The sequence below is a fragment of the Dromiciops gliroides genome, chromosome 3, assembly GCF_019393635.1.
Source record: "Dromiciops gliroides isolate mDroGli1 chromosome 3, mDroGli1.pri, whole genome shotgun sequence".
Taxonomy (NCBI): domain Eukaryota; kingdom Metazoa; phylum Chordata; class Mammalia; order Microbiotheria; family Microbiotheriidae; genus Dromiciops; species Dromiciops gliroides.
The window spans coordinates 78,829,227-78,842,665 of record NC_057863.1 but is presented as its reverse complement, the minus strand read 5'-3'; the positions used below and the strand labels follow the sequence as shown (position 1 = coordinate 78,842,665).

Below are 13,439 nucleotides of genomic sequence, written 5' to 3'. Positions count from 1 at the left end.
ACTTTCATCTTAAACCTTTTCTTCTTTTATTCCCTCAGTCTTCTGGCTCTCACTGAAACCTATCTCCCTCCTGATAATGCTGCATTCCCTGGCCAGTCTTCTAGTACTGGTTGTACATGGATTCATACCCACCAACTCACTGGGTGAGCTGGAATTGTCAACATACTTCTTACTCCCCATTACCATGTCTCTCACTACCACCATCATTGAGTATGACCTCTGCTCCTTTGAGGTTATTCAATCTGAATTTATCATCCATTCAAGGTTCTTATAGCTGATATCTACCGACAGCAAAGACACTTTCTGTCCTTCCTCAATAAGTTCAGTGCCAGGTTTTGTCCCTCTCCATCCCAACCTCTGCCCTCATACTAAAGGACTTCAATATCTGTACTTCAGTCCATACTCCCTGGGAGACCTTCACTTCCTAGTTCCTCCCATCATAACCGAGTCTTCCACCCCACCTTCAGGCAGAGATGTTCATACCCTTATTCTTTTCATTACTCACAGATGTTCTACTTCCACTCATGAATGCTGCAGTTCCTTTATATGATCATAATCTTTCATAATTTTATCTTTTCCTCTGTCTTATGACTTCTAATTCTGTACTTTGTCCTCACTGTGACCTTCAATCCTTCAATCCCCCCCCCCCCCCCGCTTTTTTCTAGGCCATCACTTCTGTAACATCTATGCTCTCCTCCTTTTTCTATTGAGACCCTTTAGATATGAATAGGCATTGCACAGGAAGAGGAAATATAGATGAGCTATGATCTGTACCTTGAAAGAATACCCCACGCTTTTTCTTCACAGACCAGTAGAGTATTTCTTTTCAGAGAGTTATATAAAGGGTATTTCCAAATACTGTACAGGATGCTAAATAAACACCTTAGGTTTTGAGCATTAGCAAAGACTCTACAACCATTAAAAAAAAAAGGCACAGCACAATGTCTTATAGATTTCATATGGTCTATTACCAACAACCAAATGCTTACAAAATTTAAAATTCACATCAGCATCAATATTTAAGCCTACAAAAGGAAACTGGGCAATTATGTATCAAGAATAAGTTACATGGGGGCAGCTAGGTGGCGCAGTAGATAGAGCACCGGCCCTGGAGTCAGGAGTACCTGAGTTCAAATCCAGCCTCAGACACTTAACACTTACTAGCTGTGTGACCCTGGGTAAGTCACTTAACCCCAATTGCCTTACTTAACAAAAAAAAAAAAAGAAGTTACATGGACAATAAGTGGTACAAAAAATATAAAAGGACTAAGAAGATCTCTAGCAAGACCATACAAAATATATTGGTAATTGAATAAACAATATTTGGATACATAATTTAATTACATATTTAGAGCATACTTTAAGCACTACTGTGAATGCCTTTGTTATAAAATTAAATTCTAGGTAATAATTTTGTATGAGCAATAAGATTATCTTCTTATGAGGATAAGGTGCTTAGTAATGTACTAAGCAGCAAGTTTTAGTTATATTTTATACTAAAAATTTAGGTTGTTTGTACACAGATGCTGCAAAGCATCTTACTTATCAAAACACTAGAAAGTATTAAGATACTTGCCTCAAAATAATAAACAAATTTATCTAGATGATGCTATTAACATTACAAAGCACCAAATACCCAGCAACAGAAAGCATACTCAAATATTTAGTGTGACAATTTGATATATATATATATATATAGTTATAGTTATAGTTATAAATATAGTTATTTAAGCTGCAACAAATGCTATAGCTATTTGGGAAGAGAAACATGATGTAAATTTGGCATATAGAAGACGGACTGTATGAACAAAACAGAGGCAACTCTAAAAACCCCACCCTGCCAAGAAGCCTCTTCTAGCTTGACACAAAATCATTTTTCAGTTTCTATGACAATTCAAACTTTGATTTCCAGAAGGCTTTGGTGACAAGGACAAACCACTTATCAAAAGCTGAAATAAAAACTCCATCTTCTACTTTGGTACTCTTAACCAACAGACACTATTACCGTGGATTCAACCTCGGTGATTTACAAGTCAAAGTTTTTTGTTATCATCTCTTAAATTCAACTAGCCACTCTTCACATCTTTTTCAAGATTTTCTTTTTTTCTAGGAATGGAATAGTAGCATCAATGTTAGATATGGCAGGAACAGAGAATTCAAAATCTGGGCTTGATTTATTGTTTTGATTTAACTACCGAGATAAATACAACCATAAATTTCACTTACGCAGCCAATATAGGTCAGAAGTAAGACTTGAAACCAGGTTTTTCTAACTTTATGGCCAGCTTTTTATATCCCTACATCACTCTGTGTCTCTCAGGAAGTATGAGTTCCTCTCATTTTAATACTTAATTACTCTTGCTTTTGGAAAAAAAAAAATCTTCTCTAATCCAAATTCCAAATACTGAAAAAGTCTATTTCTTTTCTTTTCTTTTTCTATTTTCAAAGGAAAAGGAAAATATGCGGTCATTAAATTGGTCTTTTTCAAGACTATTAAGTTTCTTTTCAGACTCCTTCCTCTATGCAAAATCTCAGCATTTTTACTTTCCCTCATTGGTTCATTGTATAACCCTTGAGTAATCTCTGTAAATTTCCTTTCAGTGCTTTCTAAATCGTCAGAGATTCTCAGGTTTTGAAACTTAAGAATGGACAGAACCTTAGGTGTAATAGAAAGATTAACTTATAAAGCCTCCATCCTATATCCATTAAAATGCTAAGTTCAACTAGGATGATATCACTGACTTATGAGTTCTGAGTTAATAAGATGTCCTTTAGCGGTATTTCCTTTGATAATTTCTTGAAAGATATTGTCCAGGCTTTTTTTTTTTTTTTGATCATGGCTTTCGAGTAGTTCAATAATTCTTATATTCTCTTTCCTGGATCTTTTTTCTAGGTCAGTTGTTTTTCCAATGAGAAATTTCACAATTTCTTCTATTTCTTTCTTTTTTGGATTTTGTTTTTATCATATCTTAATATCTCATAGAGTCAATAGTTTCCATTTGTAAGGAATTATTTTCTTCAATGACCTTTTGTACTTCCTTTTCCATAAGGCTAATTCTGTTTTTCAGGGAGTTATTTTCCTCGGTAAATTTTTGTATATCTTTTCCCATGCTACAGACTTTTTTTCATGATTCTCTTTCATTACTCTCATTTCTTTTCCCAACTTTTCTTCTACTTCTCTTATTTGCTTTTTAAAGTTCATTTTAAGCTCTTTGAGGAATTCTTTTTGGGCTTGAGACCAAATTAAATTTTTCTTTGAACATTCTCCTATTACCATTTTGGTACTATTGTCTTGATCTTCCCTATCACCATGGAAACTTTCTATAGTCAAGCTTTTTTTTGTTTGCTTCTTTGCTCATTTTTATGCCTTTTTTTTTTTTTTTTTGGTGACTTGGTGTTTTTATGTAAGAGTTGGGCTCTAGTCCTGTACTGTCCCAAGTTTTTGTGCTGGGGTTCTGGGTCTTACTAGTGGCTTTCAGTGGGCTGCAGGGATTAGTTGCTTCCTTTCTGGCTTATATGGGGGGGTGGAGGTGGTTGGTCCTCTCTGCTGGCTTCGTGTGTGTGTGTGTGTGTGTGTGTGTGTGTGTGTGTGTGTGTGTGTGGCTGCTGGCTTTTTTCAGGAGTGGGGCCTTGCTACTGGGTTGCTATAGAAATAGAGTCTTTCTGGTGGCTGGCCCTGGAGGAGGGATCTTGTTGCTGGGCAGCCCCAGGGGTGTGTCCGGTTGCTGGGTGGCTATGGTAACAAGGTCTCTCTGTTAACAGGCCCTGGAGGAGTAATTTTGTTTCAGATCTGCCAAAGGGTTGGGGACCCCTGCTACTGGTTTACTATGGAAAAGGAGTCTTTCTGTTGGTAGGCCCCAGGGTGGGAACTTACTATTGGTCAGCCTTAGGAAGGGCTTCACTACTGGGTTCAAGGTCTCCCTGGTTGTTTGTGCTGGGAGTGGGATGGCTGGAGAGGGTCCTTGCTATACTACCCAGACTGCTCACCTGCCTAGGAGGCTGCTGGTTTGCAGGAGGGTGGGGCCTCACTGGTGGATTGCCCCAATTTAGTGCCCTGCTTTCAGGCTCCCTGTTGTGAGTCTAGCTGCTGCTGCTGCTGCTGCTGCTGCTGCTGCTGCTGCTGCTCTTGGACCTTGTTTCCCTCCCACCTAGATAAGACAGACCTTTCCTGCCTGGCTTGTAAACTGCTTCCCTGATCCTGGAACATTCCAGAGGCGCTTTTCTAGTGGTTTGGAGGGGAAATTTGGGAGAGCTACAGAGGGTTCTTTCCTCACTCTACCATTTTGGCACTAGAAGTCTGCTTTAGATGTATTTCCATCTATCTGATCACTCCCACATCTTGTAGCTAAGTGTGCTCTTAGGCCAAGTGTCCTTATCACAATTACTTGTTTGTTTCTTAGCTGACTTTTCATGGTAATTTTGAATTCTAATTCCTTTCTCCAGCAGGCCATTCCAAAGTGGTTGTCATCTGTTAAGTTAGCATGCTTTCTCTACAATTAATGAGAACATCAAATGTAGTTAGGCCTTAAACGACTAGCTTGCCAGAGTGGAATGAACACTAGCTTTGAAGTACGAAAGCCTAGCTTAGATTCCTGCCTGTTATTTTCTAGCTATGTCATGACAGACAAATGACTCAAATTTAGTAAGCCTCTTTAATCTATGTAAAATGGGTAAGGCTTACACTGACTGTCATACATGACTGTTGCGAGGAGGTACTCTGTAAACTTTAAAGCACTTCATAAATGTTTATGATTTTTATCATCATTTCCCACAAATGCAATTTCCAGGGGCAGCTAGGTGACACAGTGGATAAAGCACCAACCCTGGAGTCAGGAGGACCTGAGTTCAAATCCAGCCTTAGACACTTGACACTTACTAGCTGTGTGACCCTGGACAAGTCACTTAACCCTGTTGCCTCACAAAAACCAAAAACAAACAAACAAAAAAAGAAGTGAACTTGAAAAGAATGAGAAAAGATAGCACAGACAAATGCAATTTCCAAACAAAAGTGACAATTCTTTTAGGCTCTACCCATCAGATTGATAATGATCTCCTAGTAACAACTGAAAGAAAAGACAGCAGGAAAACAGTGGTTTACTTAACTTGACAGTAATGATCAGCAAATATTTTTGTTTGCATGTGAAAGATATCTCCTTGAGAGGTCTTCATACCTGCCCATCCGGTGTAGACAGTGCAGTCCCGTCGGTCAGCTGATTTCAGTCCTAGTTCCATCTGCTGAAGCAGCTCTCGAATCTTACTGTTTAGACGTTGTGAGAACTCAGGAGTAAGCTGTAAACATTAAAAAGGGAAGAAAATGCAACTGATAAAACACAAGATTGCCTCTGCTAGTAGTGCAATGGACCGAGTGTCAGTCTTGGTCTCCAGGACCTGAGTTCGAATTCTGCCTCTGTTGCTTACTAGCAACTCTGCTAAGTGCAACTTTGGATAAGTCAGTTAACTCCTCTCTGCTTCAGTTTTCTCATTTGCAAAGTGGGGGTAATGCATTTACCTCACAGGGTTGTTATGAGGATCAAGTAGGCTAATGTGTAAACCTTAAGATGACATATAAATATTATCCTATTCCCATTAGAATGTAAGCTCTTTCAGAACAAGGATTACTTCACTCTCTTTATTGTATCTCCAGAGCCTAGTGAAAGTACTGCCTAGCCAGTTATGGGGACTTAAAGAGAATTTTTCCCAATAGGCAGGCATTGGATTTTCCTGTAGAGCACATTTTTCTTCTTGGTCGAACTGTCCAATTATTTATTAACTTACTCAGAGCTCCATGATTGCTCACCACCAGGTAGGCCTTGCTGACATCATTCCTTCAAACCTTCCTACAAAGTTTCAGGTGGATAATCATAGTAAAACATGTTTCCATAGAACATGTGCTCACTGGGAGCAGGGGTTATGCTTTTGCTGTTTTTTGTATCCCCAGCACTTAGCGGTGCCTGGTACATGATCACTTCACAAATGCTTGTTGATGGTGATGATTGCACTTAATTTATAAAGCACTTTCTCCTTAAGAACTCTTGCCATAGAGTGCAAATCTCAGTATGCCTGTTTGATAAATGATGAAACAAAGGCTCAGAGAAGCTGCCACTTGTCCAAGGTGACATGGTTAGTAAATGTTGAAGCTGAGATTCTTCTAAGTATAGTACTCTCCACTACAAACCACTCTCAGCACTGAGAGATGGACAATATCCCTTTTCTTGTTGTTTCTAATTTAATTCAATAGAACAAAGGTTTCTCAGATTAAGCAAACCATACAAAAAGCTAATGATAAAATGGTTTAAATAAAATTTCCAGAAAACGGGTATACTTTTCAGTCTAATTCTCCATGTATTACCTTCCCTGTTTCTACAGTCTATTAAACTATCAAGTTATAACCTAAAGCATCAGAGGACATTTACTCTGTTTTTTCAAGTTACTATGTTTTATTAGTCAAACAATAACATTGTTATTTCCCCTAAGGGTACATTTTAACTACTTTTATTATAAAAACTTGTTAATAGGGGCAGCTAGGTGGCGAAGTGGATAGAGCACTGGCCCTGGAGTCAGGAGGACCTGAGTTCAAATCCAGCCTCAGACACTTAACACTTACTGGCTGTGTGACCCTGGGCAAGTCACTTAACCCCCATTGCCTCATTAAAAACAAACAAACAAACAAACAAAAACTTGTTAATAGTGGTATGGCAGAAAAAAGTGAAATAAATCATTTAAATTTCAACTAGCAGTGGTACACAATTATCAGTTGCCTACATCTAAATCACTTCTTTATTGTACTATTTATATGTAGAGTGAATATCCAATGCTATATTTCACTAAGATAAGAAAAATCCTTTTAAGTTTCTATCAGGTTAAAAGTTTTAAGAATATTACATCATTTATGATGAAATGTACTTAAGCAGTCACATAAAAAGTATATGTTAGAAGACATGCTGATAAGTACATGTAATTTCATGTATCTACCCAACATACACATTGTCATCCTCACTTCAAGAAAAACAAGACTGGATGGGGACATTTCAGTAGTAGCAAGTTTCTTCTATTTGGCCTCTCAACTCTTTGTAACCAGTTCTCTTAGTCTGGCCCCTTGGGGCCAAACAAAATACTCCATCCTATTTATACACGACAGCCCTTCCAAATTCTTGCAGACCCTTTTAAAAGTCTAGATTCTTTGGGCTAAACGTCCTGAGTTCTACCAGTGTTTCCTCATTTGACAGGGACTCCAGAGTTCCTTCACCAGCAAGGCTACCAAATACTGAGGGTCCATTTTAGGTGTTATGAGATAATGATGTCTTGACTTGCACATGAACTGGATTTCTGCCTGGCTTATAATGTATAATAAAGCAATTCTATGATGTAGAATAGTATTCATTTGTAGCAAGTCATTAAATAATTAGTTTTGTGGGGGGAAGCTAGGTGGCACAGTGGACAATGCACCAGTCCTGGATTCAGGAGGACCTGAGTTCAAATCCAGCCTCAGACACCTGACACTTACTAACTGTGTGACCCTGAGCAAGTCACTTAATTCTCATTGCCCCACCAAAAAAAACCAAAAACCAAAAACCAAAAACCAAAAAACCAAAACCAAAACCAAACAAAAATAATTAGTATTGTGGCAACCTGAAGAAACTGTCAAAGACTAGCATAAGAAGCAATAAGGATACCAGTACTCCTTTATTCTTAGAATACCCCATTTTTAGATATATTCTGCTATTTATGTGACTAAAGTGAAATTTGGGAGTTAACATATTAAAGGGGGCAGATCTCTGGTGTCTGATCCCATGTTTTAATGTTTTTGAAACTGGTTCTGCTTGTTAGATTTTGTTTCTGGAGCCTGTCAGGAAAAATGTGTTGTGCAATAAATTGTGATTATTATTTTGGGTCTAGGAAATCTGGCTTGCATTTAGCACAACACTGATGTGCTCTATTAAATACTTTTTTAAAAAAGAAAGTGGTTTAGAACTAACTTAATTTGGTGAGATAATAGAAATAAAGCAAAGTAAAAATGGAAAGATATAAAATGATAACATAGTGTAGAAGTAAATGCCTAACAACAAAGGACTTATTAATACCACTTTCCTTCTTAAAAGCATTTCATACATAAGACAACTGGGATGGGAGTTACCGTTTTGCCATCATGGCACACCCTGCATCCTCAGGGCCTTTAGCATCAAGGTTCTGGCATGAAGTAATGCCACATAAGCAATGTTTTAACAGCTCTATGGAACAAGTCAGGACCTATTTTTGTGGCTTCTCGATATGCAGTTAACCTAGATTCAGTTAGTCTTGAGCTGCTAAATGGAGCTATGAGATTTCAAGAAGATTGCAGAGACCTTCTCACTGAAGTGACATTTAATGAATAAAATCCAACCTCATTTCCATAACCACACAGTCCTCTCCTTTTATGTACCATAGAATCACAAATCATTTTAGTAATGTAAGGGTCCTTGAAGGCCATCTAGTTCCAACTTGTACTTAAATATGTAGCGCCTCAATAGCATTGATGACTACAGTTCAGTCAGCCACCACTTGAAGATATCCATTGAGGTAGATTGTCCAGCATCTCCTGCAAGGCAGGCCATTCTACTTTTTAACAGTTCACAGTATCAGCAAGTTTCCCCTTCTAGTTGGCCTAACTTTCTACTCTTTGGCCCTTTGGGGCCCAACAAAACAAAAACACTTCACCCCATTTGTACACGACAGCCCTTTCAAATCCTTGAAAACCCTTTTAGGTCTAGATTCTTTGGGTTGAACATCCTGAGTTCTGCCAGGGCTTCCTCATTTGACGGCGACTCCAGAGTCTTTACCAACATGGCCGCCAAACACCCAAGGTCTATTTTAGGTGTTGTGACGTGATGATGCCTTGATTTGCACATGAACTGGATTTAAGTGAGGCAGAGTTACGCATTAGTCTCATTCTCTCTTCCTGAGTTACTGAAGTCCAGTGGCAAGACACAGGTCAAGATGACTCATCCATGGCCTGAGATTCAGGGGATGCCCTTGGCAGCTTCAACATCTGACCAAGTTCTAAGCGCTCCACAGTACCTGCTTCAAATGCCTTCCTGACCATTAGAACAAACTGTTCTCAGCCACCCATTCAGCCGGGGAAGTCTTCATATGCCAGGGGTAAACATCCCCATAGCTCACCAGTGGGTCTGATGCCTGTCAGTTACCCTCAATCCATCTGCTGAGATGGTTTTACCAGGGTGTGGCCACTGCACATACTACAGCTCCTTGGAGTCACAGGTGGGAGTTGGGTGAGAAATGGACATCAAAGCAGCCCTAAAAAGGGCTCAGCAAGCCCTTACATCAGAAGTGCTAGTCCTCCCTGAACACCTCACATACCCCAGATGTCAGGTAATCATAGAGGGAAAAAATAAGCAGTGGGGAAGGACTTGTAAAGGTCTCCTGAAGAAGGTAAGATTTGAGCTGAGTCTTAAAGGAAGCCAGGGAAGTTAAGAGGCAGAGATTAAGGGGCAGAGCACTCCGGGAATGAGGAATGGTGAAAAGACATCAAATCCCAAGATGAGTGTCATGTTAACTGGATCATAGAGGGTGAGGAGGGAAGTAAAGTGTAAGATAACTAGAAAGGTAGGAAGGGGTGAGGTTGAAAAGGGCTTTAAGAAATGGAGACTTTCTACTTGATCCTGAAGGGAACAGGGAGCCACTAGAGTTTACCAGAGGGAAGTGGGGGGAGCTCAGTAATATGATCAGATCTGGCTTCCCCAGAGAAATATCCTCCACATTTACAAAGCAAATAACAACTCCATCTATTTTTACAGGGTTAGGGTTAGGGTTAGGGGATCCTGCCTAACCCTAACCCTAACCCTTCGGAATTTTTTTTTTTTAAAGGCTGGCTCTGTTTTTGTTTTTTCCTTTGAGGCAGCTAGGTAGTACACAGAATTCTGGACTTGGAGTCAGGAAGACATGAGTTCAAATCCCATCTTAGACACTTTTACTAGTTGTGATCCTGGGTTATTAAACCTGTATTATGCATGTAGGAGGGGCTATGCTAAATCCTTTACAAATCTCATCTGATCCTTACAACCCTAGAGGATAGGTGCTATTATTGTTTCTGTTATCCAGATGTCCATAGTTTATTGTGTTTACTGATTATTACCCAGGAGGAAACTGGCTGAGGGTTAAGTAACTTTCCCAGAGTCACACAGCTACAGAGTATCTGAGGCCAGCATTTGAACTCAAGGCTTCCTGACTCCATGTCAACTGTAGTATTCACTATTCCACAAAGCTGCCTTAACCTCTTCCTGTCACTTAATCCCTCTCTACCTCAATGTCCTCAACTGTAAAGTGGAGATAATAACAGCACCTACCTCCCAGGGCTATTGTAGAGGTGAATGGGATACTAGCCTAGCACAGTGCCTGGTACATAGTAGGTACTTAATCAATTTCCTTCCTTCCCCCAAGATTGCAAGGCTCTCCCCTCAGACTATTGATCTATTTGGTTTCTTTTAAATCCAAAATAAAATCCCATCATCTACAGGAAGCCTTTCCCAACCCCTCTTATTTCTAGTGTTTTTCCTCTCTTATTTCCTATTTATCTTATATGTAGCTTATTTGTACACAGTTGTTGCATGTTGTCCCATTAGATTGGGAACTCCTTGAGGGCAAGGGCTGTCTTTCGTCTCTCTTTTTTTTTTTTTTTAAATCCCCAGCACCCATGCTTGGGGCATAGCTGGGACTATTAAGTGTTTATTGATTGATGTAGTTTCCTCAATTAGACCGTAAACTCCCGGAGGGCAGGGGCTGTCCTTAGCTTCTCTTTTATATTCCCAAAGGCTACGCACGTGCCTGGCACTTAGTAAACTCTAAATATTTGTTTTTATTGATCCATTTCTCTTTCTCTTAATTTATCAGCAGTAATATTTAAGAGTGGAGCCCGGTGAAGGGGGTGGGGGGAAAGGGGCAGGGCATGAATGACATCCCCACCCCCGCTACATCTCCCCTCTCCCCCAAACCAAACCCAACCCCAAAACTCACCCTCCCTGAAGTGTCAAAGTATCCCGCGGCCTGGGATTTGCTATAATCTGGGTAAGGATTCGTGAAGGCCCTTTCTGCCATGATGCCAGCCGCGAACCTGTAAAACAGGGGCAAGAGAGAGCGCTGGAGGGGGCAGAGGCCGGGCGGGGGCGGCCAGCACAGTCAGGGGGTCGGGCAGGCTCGGGCAGGGGTAGCCGTGTGGGGCATCTCCTGGAAGGGCCTCGCCCGGAGCCTCGACAGCCGCACCTGGGACAAACCGAGGCCCTCCTCCCGCCCCCTTCCCTGATCCCCCTCCTCCCTCCCTCTCCCCTAGGAGCCTCTTTTTTTTACCCCCCAATTCAGAAACGGATGAAGCCCCAGACCCCTCACCCGGTAGCCTCAGACTGTAACAACAGAAGCCTCCTGCCCACGCCCACTTCTAACACGCTCGGGCCAATGGGAACGTCAGTCCGCCGGAGGGGGAGGGGGGAGAGACCCACCCTCCGGTTGTCAGTTTGTTAAAGAGACAGGAGGAGGATTCTGGGTCTGGCGGGGGAGAAGGTGCCTCTAAATGCCTCGTCTCCTTAGATATTGAGATGGCCCATCCCGCTCTTCATAGTTCATCCGTCTTCACCCCGCCCTCCCTTTGCGGGAGCGCACTCACAATGCCCCGCCCCACCTCGGGGCAGGAGATTTCGTGCTTGTTTTTATCGCGAGAACAGAGACTACGTCGCTCTCTGTCTACGCGCCGAGGTGGCTCTTGGTGGAGAAGGGTTGCTCGGCTCCCTCGGAGAGTCCTGTAAACTGGGGAGGGGGGTCTCTATTGAGGGGCTGGCTTAACCATCCGTCCGCACCAGTTTGAGGCGGGATACCAGGATCTCGTGAGGCCTCGACCCCGCCGACCTAGGAAACCCTCCCCTGGCGAGGTTGCCGGCCTCTGTTTACTCCTGGAGGAGCCCAGTCTGCAGCACCAAGCATTTATCAAGCGCCTACTGTATGTCAGGCACTGGGCTGTGCGCTGTGTGGCTGCTGCGCCTGCGTGACCGCGGCGAGCCTCCATCCTGCCCACAAGGAGGGGACCTTCCTTTCCCTCTCCTCCCCTTCCAGCTCCCCTTTCCAGCGACGGTCCCCCTTTGAACCTCACCTGGTGCAGATCAACCCCATTTTTCGCCTCCGGAATGCTGTCCAACCAATTAAGAATCTGACATCGATTCTTTGGCTCCAGGTCGTTCTCCATTTCTTGCTCGCCTGCCCAACCCCCCATCCCAGGCTGGCTCCTCTCCAAAACCTCAGAACCAGTCGCATCTTGGCATCTGCCCTTTTAGATTCCGGACCCAACCTCGGATTTGTTGTGCCCCCGTTTGTCCCTCTAAACCCGAAGTGTAATAATACTGCCTCTAAAAGTGACCTTGACCGCCCTAATGAATTTCCGGTGCTTGAGCCACCGAGAGGTCATCTTTCACGCTCTCCTAACTTGTTAATGCACGCATAGATTGTCCTCTGCTTTGGGGGCGCTAATAGCACCTCCGGACCTTCAAGGTCAGACTTATTCTTAGGCAGCAGGGAAGTGCAATGGGAAAAGCCCTGGATTTTGAAGTCAGGAGCTGGGTTATATTACCCGCTGTAAAATGGAGTCAAGTCACCTGCACCAAGCACTGGGTTTAGCACTGGGGATAGATACAGAGAAAGGCAAAAATAGCCCCTGTCCTCAAGGAGCTTAAAATCTGGTGGGGGGGAGGATATGCAGACAACCGTATTCGGCGTTTGGTGCATCCCTCGACCAAATGTAGAAACTAAAAATCAATTGGAGATGATCTTAGAAGGAAAGCACAAATATTAAGGGGGATCAGGAAAAGGTTTTTGTTGAAGGTGGATATTATATAACTTTTGAAGGAGTCCCAGAAGACTGATAGGAGGAGAAAACGTTCTAAGGTTGGGGTACAGCCAATGAAAATGCCTGTAGTGGGGAGATGGAATGTCTTGTGTGAGGCACATCCAGGAGGTTAATCAGCAGAGTACTGGAAGGTTATAAGGTGTAAGAAAAATGGAAAGGTAGGAAAGGTCAAGTTATTAATGGTTTTAAAGGCCAACAAAAGGATTTGTATTTTATTTTGGAGGTTCTAGGGAGCCATTAGTTTATTAAATAGGAGAAGCTATAATAGCTAGCATTTATATGATATTTTTATAAACCTCTCATTTGGTCTTCACAATGGATGTTGCGTGCTATTGTTATCCCCATTTTACAGATGAGGAAACAGAGGCTTAAAGGGTTTACGTGATTTGCCCAGGGTCACACAGGTAACGAGTGAGGCAGGATGTGAAGTTAGGTCTTTATGATTCCAAGTACAGTACTCCAGGGACTGGATTACTTAGTTGCTCAGCTGTTAAGTCACTTGCTCACCAGTCCCAAATCACATAACTAGTAAGTACAGAACTGGGAATGCAACTCAACT

The 13,439-nt window shown here is 41.9% G+C and overlaps 1 protein-coding gene across 1 annotated transcript in view; it reads right to left on the bottom strand.

Annotated features, from left to right (window-relative positions):
* Positions 1-12,510, bottom strand: part of LANCL1 (LanC like 1) — a 52,376-nt gene extending 39,866 nt beyond the window's left edge. The window contains exons 1-3 of the mRNA XM_043994960.1: positions 12,131-12,510; positions 11,008-11,104; positions 5,172-5,289 (exon numbers count right to left, since the gene is read on the bottom strand). Of these exons, the coding sequence (XP_043850895.1) occupies positions 5,172-5,289; positions 11,008-11,104; positions 12,131-12,291 (376 nt within the window). The 5' untranslated portion in view covers positions 12,292-12,510. The remainder of the gene's footprint in view (positions 1-5,171; positions 5,290-11,007; positions 11,105-12,130) is intronic.
* Positions 12,511-13,439: the final 929 nt, after the last annotated feature.